At 45.8% G+C, this 20146-nt stretch overlaps 1 protein-coding gene across 2 annotated transcripts in view; it reads left to right on the top strand.

The window, feature by feature from the left end:
- Positions 1-20146, top strand: part of atrnl1b (attractin-like 1b) — a 1062984-nt gene that overhangs the window by 381930 nt on the left and 660908 nt on the right. For both annotated transcript variants that reach the window (XM_070876576.1, XM_070876575.1), the window contains exon 20: positions 11051-11144. In XM_070876576.1, the coding sequence (XP_070732677.1) occupies positions 11051-11144 (94 nt within the window). The remainder of the gene's footprint in view (positions 1-11050; positions 11145-20146) is intronic.

Below are 20146 nucleotides of genomic sequence, written 5' to 3'. Positions count from 1 at the left end.
GTCAATTGTGATTCATTGTGCTGTTAAATTGAAAATGAGACCTTTACTTTGGTTTGGTCTTTTTCCAAATTTTATTTTGCTCGTTATTTTTGAGGCTCCTTGATTCATTTGGCAGTCACCCTCAAGACCTTTATTTTTGTCTGGGAAATTTCCGTAAATATATAAAAAGGATGAAATATGGTTGCCCAGTGGGGATTCCTGCCTTTTTGATTTATATGTTGGAGGACGAGGGACAACAGAAACCCAGAAAAGGCAGTGCTGCCCGAGATCCAGACCCTCAGCAGATACCCAGCCACCATGGGCTGCTGACCCAGAAGATTTTTGAATATTTCTCAGGAGTTGTGTATAATGGGGCTGTGTCCAAACCCGGAAGCACTGGAAGAGCTCTGCACCATCCTACAGGGAGATCTGCAAAAATCCTTTCGCGACAACACGTTGCTTACTGTGGCTCAGAAAGTCACTCGGTGTTTAATTTCTTGACCACTGGAACATTCCAAGGGGCAGTGGGTGAGGTGACTTTTGCCACTCAGGGCTGTGCATTGTTGCATAAGGCAAGTAGGCAATGCCTTGTTTGTTATGGAATCATAGAATGGTTATCGCACAGAAGGAGGCCATTCGACCCGTCGAGTCTGTGTCGGTTCTGATGCAAGAGCACTTCAGCTAGTCCAATTCTCCCGCCCTTTCCCCATAGCCATGCAATAATTTTTGCTTCATTTACTTATCCAATTCCCTTTTGAAAGCCATGACTGAATCTTCCTCCACCACCCTTTCAGGCAGTGCATTCCAGATCCTAACCACTTGCTGCGTAAAAAAGGTTTTTCCTCATGTCGCATTTGGATCTTCTGCTAATCACCTTAAATCTGTGTCCTCTGGTTTTCAACCCTTCCGCCAACGGGAACAGTTTCTCTCAATCTACTCTATCTCGACCACTCATGATTTTGAACACCTCTATCAAATCTTCTCTCAACCTTCTTTGCTCCAAGAAGAACAACCCCAGCTTCTCCAGTTTATCCACATATCCTCATCCATGGAGCTATTCTTGTAAGTCTTTTCTGCATCCTCTCAAAGGCCCGTGCATCCTTGTCAGGGCCGAATTGATTATATTTGATGCAGGACCAAGGCAACTGAGTGAGCAGGCCATTCATTTTTGGGGGATATTGGCGTTTCCATGAGTGCTTAGTCTAACGGATTGCACTCGTGTCTATATGATTTTCGGTTCTGCTCATTTCGAGGGGGTAAAACGTGGAAAAAAAAAAACCACCAAAACGTTCCCAATAAGTAACTCTCACCACCACAACATAAATCGCAAAAAAATGTAAATAAACAATCATACTTGAGGCCACTACAGCTGGGACCGCCTACTTTCACAGGCGGTTTCAGCGAGGCGCTCTATGAAGCGCTATGAGTCATGCGGCAGCCAAAAATCGAGCTGGTGTCGCAGCCAGGGGCCTTGCACACCAACTCGCCTCTTCTGGGCGGTAATGCTCCGCGCCCCGTCGAAACTGGCAAGTCCCGGTGGAGCATTGGAAGTTGGCCGCCCACACAAGTGCTTACCGCCGCTATTGCCACCTATCCGGGGCGCTAACGGGCAGCAGAAACCCGAAAATCCTGCCCTTTATGTGAACCGAAAGGAATTTCACTCCCTTGATGTCCAATTAGTATGTGACTACAGACACTGAATTCTGATTGTCAAAACTGAAATTATTTTAATTAGGAGTTTCAGAAAGAAAATGATTTCAGATCTACTTCATTGGATGTAAAGTGCTTTGGCACATTCCAAGGTCATGAAAGGCACTATATAAATGTAAATTCCTTCTAAATCGGAGGTGTGGATACAAGCAAGTTATTTTATGTAGATTGTAACTGCCGAAATAGAAAACTAACAAACTGCATGTGAGACAAGATAATAAAATCATTTTATTAGATGTGTGTAACCGACCCCAACAAAAGTACTTCATGGTGCATCAATTAACTCATAAATGTTCCTTTAAGAATGGAATGGACGATTTTAAGAATAGCCACAGATAATCAAATACCCTTGATAAGGTGAACAGTACAGGGCCTGTGGAGCGAATGTGCTTAATGGCCCAAGTGGCCTTCATTCATTCCACACTTGTGTTTGAAGGCAGTCTAGATTGAATATGGGAAGGACATCACCAAAATCGAAGCAAACTGAGGGGGTTCTTCCTTGCTCATTTTAACACTTAGCGGTTTGATTTTATTAAAATTGCAACTGTTGCCAAGTTGGTTCTGATTATCTTACTTTCTTCCCGTTATTCCAAGGAACTGTTTAAAAAGATTAACTGGTTAATAATCTGATTTTGCAAAGTAAGTCAATTTATAGTCTGTGTTTAACCCAGCTTTAAAATTTCAAATTCCTACTTTTAATTTCTTTTGAGTAACTTGCTCCCTGGTGATCATTAAGCAAATGTTTTTAATTACTTTAATTCGTTGATTGTCATTTCATTATTTTTGTGTGCCAGTGATGTTGCCAATAAAGGCTACATTTTATGTGAGTTTATAGTTCGTTTTAAAGGATATTTAAGGACATTTAAAAAAAAAAATCGGGGCTATACTATGTCTGCCATTATTCCTGGCTGCTTTTTGTATGCAGCATCGAGCTGGAAAAAGACTTATTGATGAGCATTTTGAGCGTAATCGAAGAGGTCGCAGACGTATGGGGAGGAGGTCTTACACCCAACGAGTTTACAGGGAACCGCTCAAATCTGCAGCTCTGAGGCACAGTGCATTAAAAGGCTGTGCTTCTGAAAAGAGGTGGTCACAGAGCCAGCTCATAAAGGCAGACCGACAGTCAACCAGCAGCAACAGGACTGCACTTCCCATCGAGGTGAAGGTGACTGCAGAACTTGCCTTCTATGCCTCCGGCTCCTTTCAGGCATCAGCAGGGGACATCTCTCCATCTCGCAGTACGCTACACATCACAGCAATCGGCAGGTGACTACTGCACTGTGCGCAAATAGGATGGACTTTATAAAGTTTCCAATGACCAAGGAGGCACAGAATGAGAATGCTATAGGTTTTGGGTGAATTGCTGGCTTCCCCAAGGCTCAGGGTGCCATTGAACGTACACACATTGCTCTGCAAGCACCTTTCCCCTCAATCCAGAGGCTTACCGAAACCAAAAGGATTCCACTCCCTTAACGTACAGATCGTCTGTGACCATGCTCAGCGCATCATGGCAGTAAATGCCCAATTTCCAGAGAGCATCCATGATGCTTTCATTTTGCATGAGATCAGTGTCTCATACCTGTTCGAGCAGCAGCCAATAGGCCAGAGCTGGATGCTGGGGGACAAAGGTTATGACCTTGCCACCTGGCTCATGAGCCCCCTCTGGAACCCTCAGATAGAAGCCGAGCATCACTATAATGACAGCCATATAGCCACACACGACATCGTTGAAGAAAATTGGAGTGCTCAAGCAGCGCTTCTCTTAACTGGACCAGTCTGGAGGCTGCCTGCAATACTCCCTCAGTAGGTCGGTGAGTTCATTGTTGTGTGCTGCATGCTACACAACTTAGCCATCATGAGGGGACAGGATTTGCCACTGGGAACTGCAGGACCACCGCAGGGGGGAGGAGCCTGGCGAGAAACCTATGCCACCGCCCCCCCCCCCCCCGCCGCCCCCAAAGCTTCACAAGGGAGGCCTCGTGGAGCTTTCGCCACTTCAAAAGTCTTGCGTCAGCAGCTCATAATTCAACGCTTTGCTTGAAGAGTGAACGGCACGTTTGACCATTGCCTGGCCACTCTATCCCACCATATTGACTATTCCCTCTCTTATTCTGCAAATGAGACACTACACAGGAAAGGTTAAGGTGAACAAAATAATATATTAAACATATATTAACTAGAATAAGATTTATTAAACATTTCAAAACTGTAATAAAATTTATTAAACATTATTGTGAATTGGGAAACTTTAAAAACTTTTATAAAATAACCATAAAAACAAAACAACAACCCCTACAGTGAACGTCTTTTACCTGTGGCCCCTTCTCTCTTTCCTCCCCCCCCACCTCCCCTCCCTCGCTTCATGACCCTACCCAAGGTGGTACCAAGACGTCGTGCAGCACGGCGGCCAGAGTCCTGTATTGGGGGGGGGAGGATCCACTGGAGAAGCTCGGGGATATGGAAGGCCCGGCTTCTGAGTGACGAGCCTCTTGCTCGGCCTCACCATTCACAGGTGATGTGGGTCTGGGTGTGGCACTGGGGACTGTAGTGTCAAAGATTGAGACCCATCAATTACGCATGGGCATTGACAGCCTCGGTGGTTTCGCGGCTCGCACCGACAATCTGCGATATGCCCTCCCTCATGTCCACGGATAGTGCCGCAATGCTCGTGGTGATACTACCCAATATGTCTAGGAGCTGTCGGGTGAGCTGGACACTCTCCCTGGACAGTCCCACCATGTCCAGGTGTGCGTCTGCCTGTCTGTCAGCAGACTTGGCTTTGCTCCAGAGAGACGGCATATGGGATTCAATCCCAGTAGTGTGTTGCTGCACGCCACTTGTACCCAGGGCCTCGGATGGTTCAAAGCCTGAGAATTATTCTTCCTTGGACGAGCTGCTGGCCAGAGCAAATAGAGGTGTCGAGTGCATTGGCTCCCCCGCCCCCCGCGGAATAGGATCTTGAGTTTGGTCCTCGTCCTCGGTGTCATCCTCATCCCCCTTCTCCACCCCCACATGACTGATTGAGGTAGAGGTTTCCATTTGAGGATGTGGTGCATGCGACTCCTCATCTGGAAATAGAAAACAACAGATGAGTGGTTAGCAGCAGGGGAGGGGGCAGGGTGACATGAGTAAGGTCACATAACACAGGCTCATTTGAAGGACCGCCGCTATTGCATTATATGTAGTCCAGAGACACTGCATCACATTGCCCCAACCCAGCCTGGGGATTTTGCAGGAGTTGCCCTCCATTTCGAACGGGAGCCCAGCACCCCCACGGGTAATTGACCTCAGTGAGGCACCGCTCAGACCAGCCATTCGTTCCTTCAGGTCTATTAGAGGCATGGTTCTAGGTGGACTGCGGCCTGTCCGCCGCTGCTCCCAGCGGTTGTGGGACATCTTTCCCTGCAAAGATGACAATTGGAATGGTTACTAGAGGGCATTTCTGCTCTTATGGTACATACAGATAGCCACTAAAGCACTTATACCATACTGTGTTACTGTGTGCATTTTATACAGTCCTCTGTTTAATGGCCCTGAAAGTTGCACGTTATTCATGAGGAAGACATCGAAGTGTAGAAACATCTTTTAAGATCTCAGAAAGCAGTCGTAATAATGTGTGTTGGAGAGAAATTTCTTAACCTATAACCTTTGTAACTTTTATAATGTGTAGCCAGCTCCCCTGTCTTTCTCTGATGAATTATGGGACAGGGAGAGTGGTCAAGTAAGAAATGTATACTTAAGCAGAAGGCATGTGTAGTCTCAAGTCCAGTGACCCTGAGTCATGGAGATAGGGGAAGTAAGACAATGGGCGGTTGGAGAGGCAAACAGATGTATATTGCTTGTACTAACAACAGGAAGATAGTTCCTTGTTTTTCTGCTGATGCGGGGAACTAACCCCACTTGTGTATGCTTATGCTAGTTATCTTTGACTTACCACAATGTAAAGATAGATTGTCATAGCATTACCATATAGGGTAAGATGTTACAAAAATGTTAGATAATTGGACAATGGTGTAAGGGGGCGGGACCACCCCCAAAGGTATAATTGTAACTTGGAAACTTCGCTTGGAGAGAAGGTGTGGCGAAGCTGCGGAGTTTTTCCACTTCTCCCAGAGCGCTCTGTACGAATAAACTGTGTTTCCCTCACTGTTCTCGGACTCAGTGTGGAATTTATTTCCCTTACAATGTGTAATGATCATTCATGGCAAATAAGGTGCAACACTAAGCCTACCTATGCCAAGAAATTATAATTTAAGTAATGAAGGAGTGCATCAATAAAAGTATTACTCTGATGATCCTGCAGTGGTCATTGAACCTCTTGTGGGTTCTTCCAATGTTATCCACGAAAGACACCTCCTCAGAAATGCTGGTTCAAAGACGCCTAAGAACCACTGGGCGGGGTTTACTTGCACCCCTCCTACTTAAATCCCCCCATCTCCTCTCCACAGCTGTGATAAGAGCCTTGTTCGCTTCATTACTGTATTTTTTTGCTCTCTACCTGCTCCCATCTCCTACTTCCATCGTGCCTGCTTATCTGAATATGTCAGATTTAGCCCTGGGTGTACTGCGCATGCGCGGGTGCTCATTGGCAGGTGACCAGAAGCATGGGAAGAAGAAAAAAATGGCAACAATAAATCGGGGGGAGGGGGGGAAACTTTCGATCACAAATTTCGGCTTTGGTGCACCAATTCAGTTGTGCAATGCCGGATTTATCACTGTGGCTATCGCTGGTCACGATTTGGTGAATTTTGCTAGGTCCGAGATAACGTTACCCCCATGGTTAAAAAAGAATTCCATCGCGATTATCGCCCAAAAACGGGCAAAATCGCTAAAACCAGAATTTCTACCCCAATACATCTTCCAAAAAACTCTTCTTTTTGTTTGCTGTCATTTGTTTGTTTGTGATGCTGTCTCTTGTTGATGGATGCTTGACATTTCTAACTTAAAAGGGAACTGTTTTCACTCTTGTGAAGAGCCAGAGGAGCCATATGTCATGTCTGCTGTGATGATGTCATGCACAGGTGACGATGATCATTTTGGTTTAATTTGAATCATTGTGTGAAGTGTTTTGGAAAATATATTTTTTTCTTTTGCACACTTTTTCATGATGGTGATGCATCACGATCACTAAGGAAGTAGTACTCGGTAAAATAATGGGACTAAAGGTGGACAAGTCCCTGGACCCGATGGCTTACATCCTAAAGTCTTTAAAAAAAGTGGCTGCAGAGATAGTGGATGCATTAGTTGTAATCTACCAAAATGCCCTCGATTCTGGAGAAGTCCCAGTGGATTGGAAAACCTTAAATGTAACACTCATATTGAAAAAAGGAGGCAGACAGAAAGCAGGAAAGTATAAACCAGTTCGCCTAACATCTGTCGTTGGGAAAATGCTGGAGTCCATTATTAAAGAAGTAGTAGTAGGACATTTGGAAAAGCGTAAATCAATCAAGCAGAGTCAGCATGGTTTTATGAAAGGGAAATCATGCTTGACAAATTGCTGGAGTTGTTTGAGGATGTAACGAGCAGGGTGGATAAGGGGAAACCAATAGATGTGGTGTATTTGGATTTCCAGAAGGCATTCGATAAGGTGCCACATAAGGTTACAGCACAAGATAAAAGTTCATGGGGTTGGGGGTAATATATTAGTATGGATAGAGGATTAGTTAACGAACAGAAAACAGAGTAGGGATAAATGCCAACCCGAGAATGAACCAATCTGTAACAAGTTGGGTGCCGCAGGGATCAGTGCTGGGACCTCAACTATTTACAATCTATATTAATGACTTGGATGAAGGGACCAAGTGTAATTTAGCCAAGTTTGCTGATGATACAAAGATGGATGGGAAAACAAATTGTGAGGAGGACACACAAAATCTGCAAAGGGATATAGACAAGCTAAGTGAGTGGGCAAAAATTTGGCAGATGGAGTATAATGTGGGAAAATGCGAGGTTATCCACTTTGGCAGAAAAAATAAAAAAGCAAATTATAATTTAAATGGAGAAAAATTGCAATGCGCTGCAGTACAGAGAGACCTGGGGGTCCTTGTGCATGCAACACACAATGTTAGTATGCAGGTACAGCAAGTAATCAGGAAGGCAAATGGAATGTTGGCTTTTATTTGCAAGGGGGATATAATATGAAAGCAGAGAAATCCTGCTACAACTGTACAGGGTATTGGTGAGGCCACATCTGGAGTACTGTGTACAGTTTTAGTCTCCGTATTTAAGGAAGGATATACTTGCATTGGAGGCTGTTCAGAGAAGGTTCACTAGGTTGATTCCGGAGATGACTTATGAAGATAGGTTGAGTAGGTTGGGCCTATACTCATTGGGTTCAGAAGAATGAGGTGTGATCTTATCAAAACATATAAGAGAATGAGGGGGCTTAACAAGTTGAATGCAGAGAGGATATTTCCACTCATAGGGGAAACTAAAACTAGCAGACATAGTCTCAAAATAAGGGGCTGCAAATTTAAAACTGAGATGAGGAGGAATTTCTTCTGAGGGTTGGAAATCTGTGAAATACTCTGCCCCAGAGAGCTTTGGAGGCTGGCTCATTGAATATATGTAAGGCGGAGATGGACAGATTTTTGAGCGATAAGTGAATGAAGAGTTATGGGGAACGGGCAGAGAAGTGGAGCTGAGTCCATGATCAGATCAGCCATGATCTTATTAAATGGCGGAGCAGGCTCAAGGGGCCAAATGGCTTACTCCTGCTCCTATTTCTTATCTTATCTTCATTTAAGTATGTTAAAGGCTTAGAATATGTACATACGATGAAGTTAAACAACTTTCTTACATTTACAAGTAGGAAAATGATGCTGTATCTGTCTCACTAAACACAGGCCAATCCACGGAGCTACAGCATTGCTGGTGTTCAGTTTGTCTGGTGTGCAAGGGAGAGAATGGTACAGATACACAAGCCTGAAACAAAAGGTTTTCTATTATAGGTGAATTTGGAAAGATTGACTTGGAAAATGGATAGAGGTGACTTTCTTGACTCAGCATTTAAAGAGTAATGAGCAATTTAGGCTGCTATCTCTGTGTATATTTCAAGAAAGTTATGGATGGTTTTAGAGAAGTATATCAGTTGGAAGATGTAGAAGTTATCAGTGTTGTTTATTTTTTAGGAGGTCTGGACTGTCATGTATCTCACACTACTGTACATAACTGTATCTTACCATGCTATACATGACTGTAACTAGATATGAACTGTAACCCCCACAAGCATACTTTACCACCAGGGGTGCACTTGCAGGAGACACTGCATACCTGTTCCACACAGGTATATAAAGGCAGGTCTCAGGCAAGTGTGGCACTCGAGAGCTGTGAAATAAAAGTGCAGGTCCTGAGTGACCTTGACTTCAGCATGTGCCTCGTGTAAGTCTGTACTGCAGGGTCAGGACTTTACATGGACCTTGTACTTATTGTACTAATCTACACTTATACAATAATAATTATCATCTCAACAAAAACAGCTTGCATTTACATAGTGCCTTCACCATAGAAAAACATCCCAAGGCACTTCACAGAAGCATATTCAAGCAAAAGTTAACACCGAACCAAAGAAGGAGCTATTAGGAGGGTGACGAAAAGCTTGGTGAAAGAGTTGCATTTTAAGGAGGGCCTTATAGGAGGCGCTAAGTCAGAGAGCCGCGTGGTGGGGGAATTACAGAACTGAGAATTCTGTCTGGAGACATGGCCACCAATGGTGGGATGAAGAGATTTTGCGATATGCACAAGACTGGAATTGGAAAACTGCACAGTTCTCAGAGGGTTGTAGAGCTGGAGGAGGTTACAGATGTTGGGAGGGGTGAGATCATGAAGGGATGTGAACACGAGGATGAGATTTTAAATTTGAGGTGTTTGTGGACTAGGAGCCAATGTGGAGGGTGGCAGATGAGAGCGTGGCTAGAGAAGCATTGTAATAATTAGGTCTGGAGGTGACAAAGGCATGAATGAGGGTTTTGGCTGAAGATGGGCTGAGCCCCTTTTAAATGTAACTGAACGAAAACTATTTGACAAGTTAGCTTTGCATATAGGTTACCTAGATATTTCTCTTATAAAGATTTTTGAGGGCACCACACTTTCTGTTGAATCAAAAGTATTAAAGAGAAAACTGGGTTCTTCTGCTGTCAAGCTGGAAAACTACAAGCACCTTCAAAACTGCAAACCACCTCACCAACAACAATTAACCTCTAAGCTCAGGACATCTTGTACAAGCAGCAATTAGACTATCTGGCCTTAAGGAGACCAACCATATCAAACATACTGATTTTGCTCCCAGGTCATTTTTTGCCCAGAGCTGTCACTGAGCTGTATTTGGATTGTGCAATCTGAGCACGTGCAGTTTATCTCATTTCCCAGGATGCATCAGTGCTGTTCAGTCAGTGGGTGTAAGTAAAACATTTTTTTAGCTTGTATTTTCTGATCAAACGTTTTTTTTAAACTACTTGAAGAAAAGCTAGCGGACAAATTTCAAAAGCTTTACTGAGTTTATATTGATTTTTTTTTGGAGGCTGTGTCTGTATGTGAAAAAGGAGCAATTACTATTCTGATTACATATATGTTGTAGTTTTTATGTTAGGTAAGTTTTAGAAAGTGAGAGACATCGGAGTTGGAGAGACATTGAAGTATGAAAGAGAGAGAGGTTGGGGGTCAGAGAGATTGGGTAGAGCTGGTGGGTGGCAGCTATCCCACTCAGAAATAGTCCTGGAGGTTGGATCATGTGATCACTCACATGCAACGACATGGGTGGTGGGGGGTGGGGGGGGGTAGAGTGGAGGAAATGTCATTACATATTCTGGGAGAGGGGGAATGGCTGAGAATATAAGACAGGTTTCTTGAGCGCCACCAGGTATACAACAGAGGTGACTGAGACATGCAGGCGCGAAGTTCTATGGGTTGCCAGCAGCAGTGCCCCACCAAACCCTCTGAGTGCTGCTATGAACCAGCTGTTGGAATCTGCACAAGAGAGGTCCAATGATGATGGTTCAGTTTTTCCTGATCTCTGCCCATCACTTTCCACAGTAATATTTGAGAGATCATTGATGTAATCCAATATTCAACCTTTCTGTGGTATAGGCTTTAGTGGTCGAACCCATTAAGCCATATAGTATTATACTAATAAAATATTGTTTTTATATAAAAACATGTGTATATACCTGGGAGAAATTACAACGTTGTAATCTAATCTGATCTTTACTCTATTTACTTCAACCAAATTTCAGTCCTCAAGTTTTATAACATCAGCTGAACTCTTTGATAAGTATTAAAGTCTTGTAACTCCCAAGTATCCCGTTATCTTTTATTTTAGTCTAATTTATGGCATGTTATCTAAAATAATATCTCTCTTTTGCAGCTTGTAAATGCAATGGACATGCAAATGCTTGCCACACACAATCAGGAAAATGCTTCTGCACGACAAAAGGAATCAAAGGAGATCAGTGCCAGTTGTGAGTATTTGAAATTATTTTAACCCTTTCTAATTACTGTTTGAAATATTATCCATTATATCGGGTTCTTAAATCTAACTGAGCCATGAGTAATGTAGCAAAATGAATAGATGCTCAAGGACATGAGCATGCTTTAGCATTGGGTCACATGAAAAACAAATGGATAATAGATGCAGCAACAGATGGAACACATATTTGTAATGTTGAATCTGTCAATTTTTCCAACTCTGCTGTCATCAATATTTTTAAATACAAGCACTTGGCCATGGACTGGTTTATCTAGATGCATTGAAAAACATTTCAAATTGATCACCACATAAATCACCAACTATACTCAAATAATTTGCAGATTTCTATTTTGGAATGTGCTATCAATAACTAAATTATTTGCAAATTATGCAGCATTACTTCTAGATTATGTGATGTAATGTGACCAAGTAGCAGAATTTTTCCTGGTCCTCAATTAATTCAATAGACAGAGAAAATTAAGTTACCTTAAATGAAATGCTATTGACACACAATTCTAGCTTCTGGCTGGAGTAAGTGAAATGGTGCATGTATCTGACATGTTGAATTAATTGAAAATAATTCAATTGCAAGAAAAAGGAAAAGAGGCTGCTACATTTATTAACTAAATAGGTGACTATGTAAAAGTTTCAAAGTAACAATTTTAAAATGTTTCAAGTTGTTCTAAAAACTAATGTTCCATTGTGTATTGGTTGCCTAATCATGTGTATGTTTTATTGAATGAGAACTAATTATTACTTAAATCATACGTTTTCTGCTTGTGTGCAACAGAGGAATTTTACTCTTGGGCTTTTAAGCTGAAATGTTAAAGACCACATACTTGAGGCCCTTGAGAATTTTAGCTGCTTCTAGTGCAGTAAACATCAGGTCAAACAAAAGGCAGAATTTATCCCAAACCAGGACCCTACAGGCAAAGGGATCATAGCTCTGTGATAGGCACAGCATGATATTGCTGGTGGGGATTTATTACAATTCTTGTGAGTGACAAAGAAATATTGATAAGAGTTCTTAAAACTGGTTGTAGCTGGAATGACTCAATCAACAATTATTATAAATAAGCTTGTGGTACAATGCCAGGCATTTAAAATTGATTCATTAAAAAAAAACAATGGTTTTTCTCTTGCTGTGGACTGCTTCAGAATTGAGGATTACATTTTTAGTGCCCATGAACTACAACAACAAAAAATTACCATTTTTTTAAAACCTGAAACCCTATGAATGTGTTACTGCCAAAGCAAACATTTATTCACGACCAACCAGAATATTATCTGAATGGCGGCAGATTAGGAAAAGGGGTTGCAGCGAGACCTGGGTGTCATGATTCATCAGTCACTGAAGTTTGGCATGCAGGTACAGCAGGCGGTGAAGAAGGCAACTGGTATGTTGGCCTTCATAGAAAGGGGATTTGAGTATAGGAGCAGGGAAGTCTTACTGCAGTTGTACAGGGCCTTAGTGAGGTCCCACCTGGAATATTGTGTTCAGTTTTGGTCCCCTAATCTGAGGAAGGACGTTCTTGCTATTGAGGGAGTGCAGCGAAGGTTCACCAGACTGATTCCTGGGATGGCAAGACTGACATATGAGGAGAGACTGGATCATCTGGGCCTGTATTCACTGGAGTTTAAAAGGATGAGAGGGGATCTCATAGAAACATATAAAATTCTGACGGGACTGGACAGCTTAGATGCAGGAAGAATGTTCCCGATAAGAACATAAGAACATAAGAATTAGGAACAGGAGTAGGCCATCTAGCCCCTCGAGCCTGCTCCACCATTCAACAAGATCATTGGTGATCTGGCCGTGGACTCAGCTCCACTTACCCGCCCGCTCCCCATAACCCTTAATTCCCTTATTGGTTAAAAATCTATTTATCTGTGACTTGAATACATTCAATGAGCTAGCCTCAACTGCTTCCTTGGGCAGAGAATTCCACAGATTCGCCACCCTTTGGGAGAAGAAATTCCTTCTCAACTTGGTTTTAAATTGGCTCCCCCGTATTTTGAGGCTGTGCCCCCTAGTTCTAGTCTCCCCGACCAGTGGAAACAACTTCTGCCTCTATCTTGTCTATCTCTTTCATTATTTTAAATATTTCTATAAGATCACCCCTTATCCTTCTGAACTCCAACGAGTAAAGACCCAATCTACTCAATCTATCATCATAAGGTAACCCCCTCATCTCCGGAATCAGCCGAGTGAATCGTCTCTGTACCCCCTTCAAAGCTAGTATATCCTTCCTTAAGTAAGGTGACCAAAACTGCACGCAGTACTCCAGGTGCGGCCTCACAATACCCTATACAGTTTCAGAAGGACCTCCCTGCTTTTGTACTCCATCCCTCTCGCAATGAAGGCCAACATTCCATTCGCCTTCCTGATTACCTGCTGCACCTGCAAACTAACTTTTTGGGATTCATGCACGCCCAGCCAGTTATACGCCGTTTGCGTGGAGCCTTTCCTGCGCCTCTTGCGGACGAGGTTGACGGGACTGGCTCTGCAAGGGCCGGGCGTGGACGTCGTCCTCTCGGCTTACGCCGATGACGTGCTCCTCGCGATAGAGGATCCCGCTGACCTGCGGAGGATGCGTGAGTGCCAGGAGATTTACTCGGCCGCGTCCTCCGCCAGGATCAACTGGGAGAAATGTTCCGGACTCCTGGTGGGTCAGTGGCGGGTGGACTCCCTGCCGGAGGAGCTCAGGCCTTTTGCCTGGAGCACGACCCATCTCCTCTATCTGGGAGTCTACCTTAGCCCCGACGAGGGAGCCTGGCCGGCGAACTGGCAGGAGCTGGAGGCCAAGGTCGCCGCTCGCCTAGGGCGCTGGACAGGACTGCTCCGAGTGCTGTCCTACAGGGGTCGAGCGCTAGTCATAAACCAGCTGCTGGCCGCAATGCTGTGGTACCGGCTGGTCACTTTGACCCCTCCCCCTGCGTTTGTCGCCAAGATACAGAAGAAGCTGGTGGACTTCTTCTGGAACAACAGGAAGCACTGGGTCTCTGCTGCGGTCTTGAGTCTCCCGCTTGAGGAGGGCGGTCAGTCGTTGGTGTGCGTCAGCGCCCAGCTCGCGACTTTCCGTCTTCAGACCCTGCAGAGATACCTTTACGTCGAGCCCCCTCCTAGGTGGTGCGCTCTGGCGAGGTATTTCTTCCGCCAGCAGCGCGACCTCAATTATGACACGCAGCTCCTGTTTGTGAACTTGGGGGGTGCCAGGACCGCCCTCCGGGAGCTGCCTGTCTTTTACAGGGAACTCATCAGGATCTGGAACAAAGTCTCCACCAAGCGCAGCTCTCCGCCGGCTGGAGTGGCGGCCGTCCTGCAGGAACCGCTGCTCGGGAATCCGTACCTCCACGGCCGAGGTTTTATGTGGCGGTCGGAAGAGAGGGCTGTGGCTGGTGAGGTGACCAGGGTCAGGGACCTGCTCGATGGCGGAGGAGCGGGCTGCATGGCGCCAGACACGCTGGCGCGGCGCCTAAATTCTGCCAACGTCCGCCACGCGGCCGATGCCATCGAGTCGCTAAAAACAGCTCTGGGCCCTGACTCCGTTAGGTGCATCGAGGAGGCTCAAGCACGTGGGGAGATCCCGTCCGAACTGACCCCCGTCCGGACGGAATTCCTCATTGGCGCCAAACCCCGGAACCTCTCTCGGGCCGGCGCCTCACAACTTGAGCCGCCTCGGGGAAATCCCCTCCGTGCCTTTCAGTTCCGCGCGGAGGGGTTTCCTGTACGGGCTGCTCCTGCACACCCTCAACTTTGCCATCCTCGCCGGCCGTCCGGACACGCAATGGCGTACCATCTTGCCGTCCGGAGGAGGCGGGGGTCCCCGATGGAGGGCACTCTACGCAGGGGTCCTCCCACTATTCATCGGGGACTTGGCCTGGAGGGTGGTGCACGGAGTAGTGCCGTGCAACAAATTTTTAAGCCGGTTCACGGACTCCCAGGCCGCCTGCAATTTCTGCGGTCTGGAGGAGTCCGTGTTCCATGTTTTTATTGAGTGCACAAGGTTGCAGCCCCTGTTCCATTATTTGAAGGGGCTGCTCCTGAAATTCTGGCTGCACTTCAGTCCCACTCTCCTGATCTTTGGGCACCCTGTGCGGAGGGGAGCGGGTAGGTCCGAGGGCCTCCTCGTAGGACTGCTCCTGGGCACGGCCAAGGGTGCCATCAGCCGGTCCAGGCAGCGGGCGGTCGAGGGGGTCGTTCAACCTGACTGCCTGCCTCTCTTCCGCTCTTACATCCGGTCCAGGGTGTCCTTGGAGATGGAGCACGCGGTGTCCACCGGTACGCTCGCGGCCTTCCGCGAGAGGTGGGCACCGGAGGGACTGGAGTGCATCATCACGCCCGGCAACCAAATTTTAATTTGATTTTACATTTTAAAGTTTAATTTGTTTTAATTGCCGGTGCTTTTAGTGTCCCCCTCCCCTTTTATAGGGGGCACTGGAAAAATTTGATTTTCGCGCCCCAAAAAAACCAAAAAAAAAAAAGGGGCCTTGAAAATGTCTGCTGTGTCACCCAGGTCGGGTGGCATGGTTTTAATGTTTATGTTTTTGCAGGTAAACTCAAAAGAGTTTCATGCACGCCCAGGTCCCTCTGCACCGCAGCATGTTGTAATTTCTCCCCATTCAAATAATATTCCCTTTTACTGTTTTTTTTTCCCAAGGTGGATGACCTCACACTTTCCGACATTGTATTCCATCTGCCAAACCTTAGCCCATTCGCTTAACCTATCTAAATCTCTTTGCAGCCTCTCTGTGTCCTCTACACAACCCGCTTTCCCACTAATCTTTGTGTCATCTGCAAATTTTGTTACACTACAATCGGTCCCCTCTTCCAGGTCATCTTTGTATATTGTAAACAGTTGTGGTCCCAGCACCGATCCCTGTGGCACATCACTAACCACCGATTTCCAACCCGTACAGGACCCATTTATCCAGACTCTCTGCTTTCTGTTAGCCAGCCAATTCTCTATCCATGCTAATACATTTCCTCTGACTCCGCGTACCTTTATCTTCTGCAGTAACCTTTTGTGTGGCGCCTTATCGAATGCCTTTTGAAAATCTAAATACACCACATCCATCGGTACACCTCTATCCACCATGCTCGTTATATCCTCAAAGAATTCCAGTAAATTAGTTAAACATGATTTCCCCTTCATGAATCCATGCTGCGTCTGCTTGATTGCACTATTCCTATCTAGATGTCCCGCTATTTCTTCCTTAATAGTTTAAAGCATTTTCCCCACTACAGATGTTAAACTAACCGGCCTATAGGTTACCTGCCTTTTGTCTGCCCCTTTTTTTAAACAGAGGCATTACATTAGCTGCTTTCCAATCTGCTGGTACCTCCCCAGAGTCCAGAGAATTTTGGTAGATTATAACGAATGCATCTGCTATAACTTCCGCCATCTCTTTTAATACCCTGGGATGCATTTCATCAGGACCAGGGGACTTGTCTACCTTGAGTCCCATTAGCCTGTCCAGCACTACCCCCCTAGTGATAGTGATTGTCTCAAGGTCCTCCCTTCCCACATTCCTGTGACCAGCAATTTCTGGCATGGTTTTTGTGTCTTCCACTGTGAAGACCGAAGCAAAATAATTGTTTAAGGTCTCAGCCATTTCCACATTTCCCATTATTAAATCCGATGTTGGGGAAGTCCAGAACCAGGGGACATAGGCGTAGGATAAGGTGTAAGCCATTTAGGACTGTGATGAGGAGAAACTTCTTCACTCAGAGTTGTTAACCTGAGTAATTCCCTACCGCAGAGAGTTGTTGATGCCAGTTCATTGGATATATTCAAGAAGAGTTAGGTATGGCCCTTGCGGCTAAAAGGATCAAGGGGTATGGAGAGAAAGCAGGAATGGGGTACTGAAGGAATGATCAGCCATGATCTTATTGAATGGTGGTGCAGGCTCGAAGGGCCGGATGGCCTACTCCTACACCTATTTTCTATGTTTCTATGTATCATTAAGTGGAATCATATAGGAGAACTTAAAAAATAGAGTTGCTGAATAGACTTTTCACCATAAAGAGATGTATTTTCTCCACTTGTCTATTAGCAATTCATAATAAATCCTAACTCGATCATAATCTTTCAAAAAGCCATTAACTAATTGGGGAAAATTAGTTGTGTTGAATGACGCTTTGATACCTAATTGAGTGAGGATTTCAGAGATGAATGCCTGTAATTTTATCACTTTATTACTAAGCAATCAGATACTGAATGTGGTGCTGTCCCACACCCCCAATAGTGAGCCATTAATAATATTGAAAGAAATTGCAACCTTTTTAAAAACAAAAAAATTGTTGCTTATTTCAAAATAATGAATCCTGCACAGCAAAACCTCTGCCAGATGAAAGCTGGGTGGCAGTGTGACCTGTGAGGGGGACGCTAAGAGGCTGCAGGGTGACTTGGACAGGTTAGGTGAGTTGGCAGATGCAGTATAATGTGGATAAGTGTGAGGTTATCCACTTTGGTGACAAAAACAGGAAGACAGATTATTATCTGAATGGTGCAGATTAATAAAAGGGGAGGTGCAACAAGACCTGGGTGTCATTGTGCATCAGTCATTGAAAGTAGACATGCAGGTACAGCAGGCAGTAAAGAAAGCAAATGGCATGTTGGCCTTCATAGCGAGAGGATTTGAGTATAGGAGCAGGGAGGTCTTGCTGCAGTTGTACAGGGCCTTGGTGAGACCACACCTTGAGTATTGTGTACAGTTTTGGTCTCCTAATCTGAGGAAGGACATTCTTGCTATTGAGGGAGTGCAGCGAAGGTTCACCATACTGATTCCCGGGATGGCAGGACTGACATGAAAAAAGACTGGATCGACTAGGCTTATATTCACTGGAATTTAGAAGAATGAGAGAGGATCTCATAGAAGCATATAAAATTCTGATAGGATTGGACAGGTTAGATGCAGGAAGAATGTTCCCGATGTTGTGGAAGTCCAGAACCAGGGGTCACAGTCTCAGGATAAGGAGTAAGCCATCTAGGATCGAGATGAGGAGAAACTTTTTCACCCTGAGAATTGTGAACATGTGGAATTCTCAAGTTGTTGAGGCCAGTTCGTTGGATATATTCAAAAGGGAGTTAGATGTGGCCCTTCCGGCTAAAGGGATCAAGGGGTATGGAGAGAAGGCAGGAATGGGGTACTGACGTTGCATGATCAACCATGATCATATTGAATGGTGGTGTCGGCTCGAAGGGCCGAATGGCCTACTCCTGCACCTATTTTCTATGTTTCTAATATCAGACAGTTGTAACTACTCCACAATTATAGGTTTTAGAGATGATGCATATTATTAACATTTCTGTGTCTCTTAAATTTTTTAACAGACGTTTACGCACTTTCTAAGTTTATGGTTTATAAAGTGTGTGTGATTTTTAACAACATACAGATTATGCAATAATTGCAAGTGCATACAATGAGGGTCATGTATGATTATAATTCATTAGAATGAGGTGTTCAGGTCATTCCTAGTCAGGGGGACTAGTCTTCAAAACAGATTTGGAGCACTCCCATCAATACCTCAGTCCGTAAATGAATTGCGTAACGTGGTATTAAATCCTACAGGCCAGAGAGCTCTTGGCTTTGATTGCTGACCTGTGCTGAGTTAGCTGATTGCTGTTGTGGTGGCATTGAAGAGATTGCAGTTGGCCTCATTGTCCACAGCTAATGAGGTGAAAAATTAGTCACAGTTTCCAATCCTGGGGGCTCAATTTTGGCCAGAAGTTGCTCTTTTTTTTTTTGGAGTAACTTGATTTTTTTGGCGTATCTTAAAAATCCCCATTTTGCACATTCAATTTGCGCCAGTATAAGTGAGTTAGTAAAGATTTTTTTAGTTACTTTTTTTTTCTCAAGGGGGGCGTTACCAGCCACCTACGCCAGTTTTGGCCACTTTGGCCAGCTAATAGTTACTGCGGGCCCAAGTTTCGGGCCGCGCCTAAAACAACGCAGCCTGGACCTGGACACCCATTTTTCACGCCACAAAGTGCGCCTAAAAAAACTCACCGATTCTCCGGCTCCCTGCAGGTCCTCTGGAGCTGGGCGCAGCGCAGCATGAGCTGTGGGGGGCGGAGCCATGTCCCTAAGCTGAAAACAGTGCGCGGACCTCTGCACATGCGCGCTACAGTGGGCGCGCATGTGCAGTACCTCCAGGCGCCCAAAACTGTGGGAGGGGCCCGAAGCACTCAGCCCCTAGCCCTGGCCGAATGGCCTCACTGGGGCTGTGTGGATAAGGCTCACCTCCCACCTGACCCGACCCGACTCCTGCTGCCCGGACCCGACCTGAACTTCCTCTCCCCCCCCCCCCCCCGGCGACCCGACCTGTGACTCCTCCGACCTCCGTGACTCTTTCCCCGACCTGTGCGACTCTTCCCCCCGACCTCAGCGACTCTCCCCGCCCCCGCCCCCCCGGACCCGAGACCTGTAAATCGAGCCCGATGTCTTGGGCCCGGCCGTTCAGCCTCCTTCTCTCCCTCTCTCCCCTCCCCTCCCCTCTCCTTCCTCCCTCCCTTCTCTCACCTTCCCTCCCTCCTCTCTCCTTCCCTCCCTCCCTCCTCTCTCCTTCCCTCCCTCCCTCCTCTCTCCTTCCCTCCCTCCCTCCTCTCTCCTTCTTTCCTTCCCTCCCTCCCTCCTCTCTCCTTCCTTCCCTCCCTCCCTCCTCTCTCCTTCCTTTCTTCCCTCCTCTCTCCTTCCCTCCCTCCCTCCCTCCTCCTCTCTCCTTCCCTCCCTCCCTCCTCTCTCCTTCCCTCCCTCTCTCCCTCCCTCCTCTCTCCTTCCCTCCCTCCCTCCTCCCTTCCTCCTCTCTCCTTCCTCTCTCCTTCCCTCCTCTCTCCTTCCCTCCCTCCCTCCTCTCTCCTTCCCCCCCTCCCCCTCCCCCTCCCCCTCCCCTCTCCCCATCCTCCTCTACCTCCCTCCTCCTCCCTCCCCCTTCTCCCCCACCCCCCGCCCCTCGCTGTCAGAAACACAGACACTGACAGACAGAGAGAT

Source organism: Pristiophorus japonicus, chromosome 3 (assembly GCF_044704955.1).
Source record: "Pristiophorus japonicus isolate sPriJap1 chromosome 3, sPriJap1.hap1, whole genome shotgun sequence".
NCBI classification, from domain to species: Eukaryota; Metazoa; Chordata; class Chondrichthyes; family Pristiophoridae; genus Pristiophorus; species Pristiophorus japonicus.
Note: the sequence above shows the minus strand (reverse complement) of the source record. Positions and strands in the feature narration are given on the sequence as shown.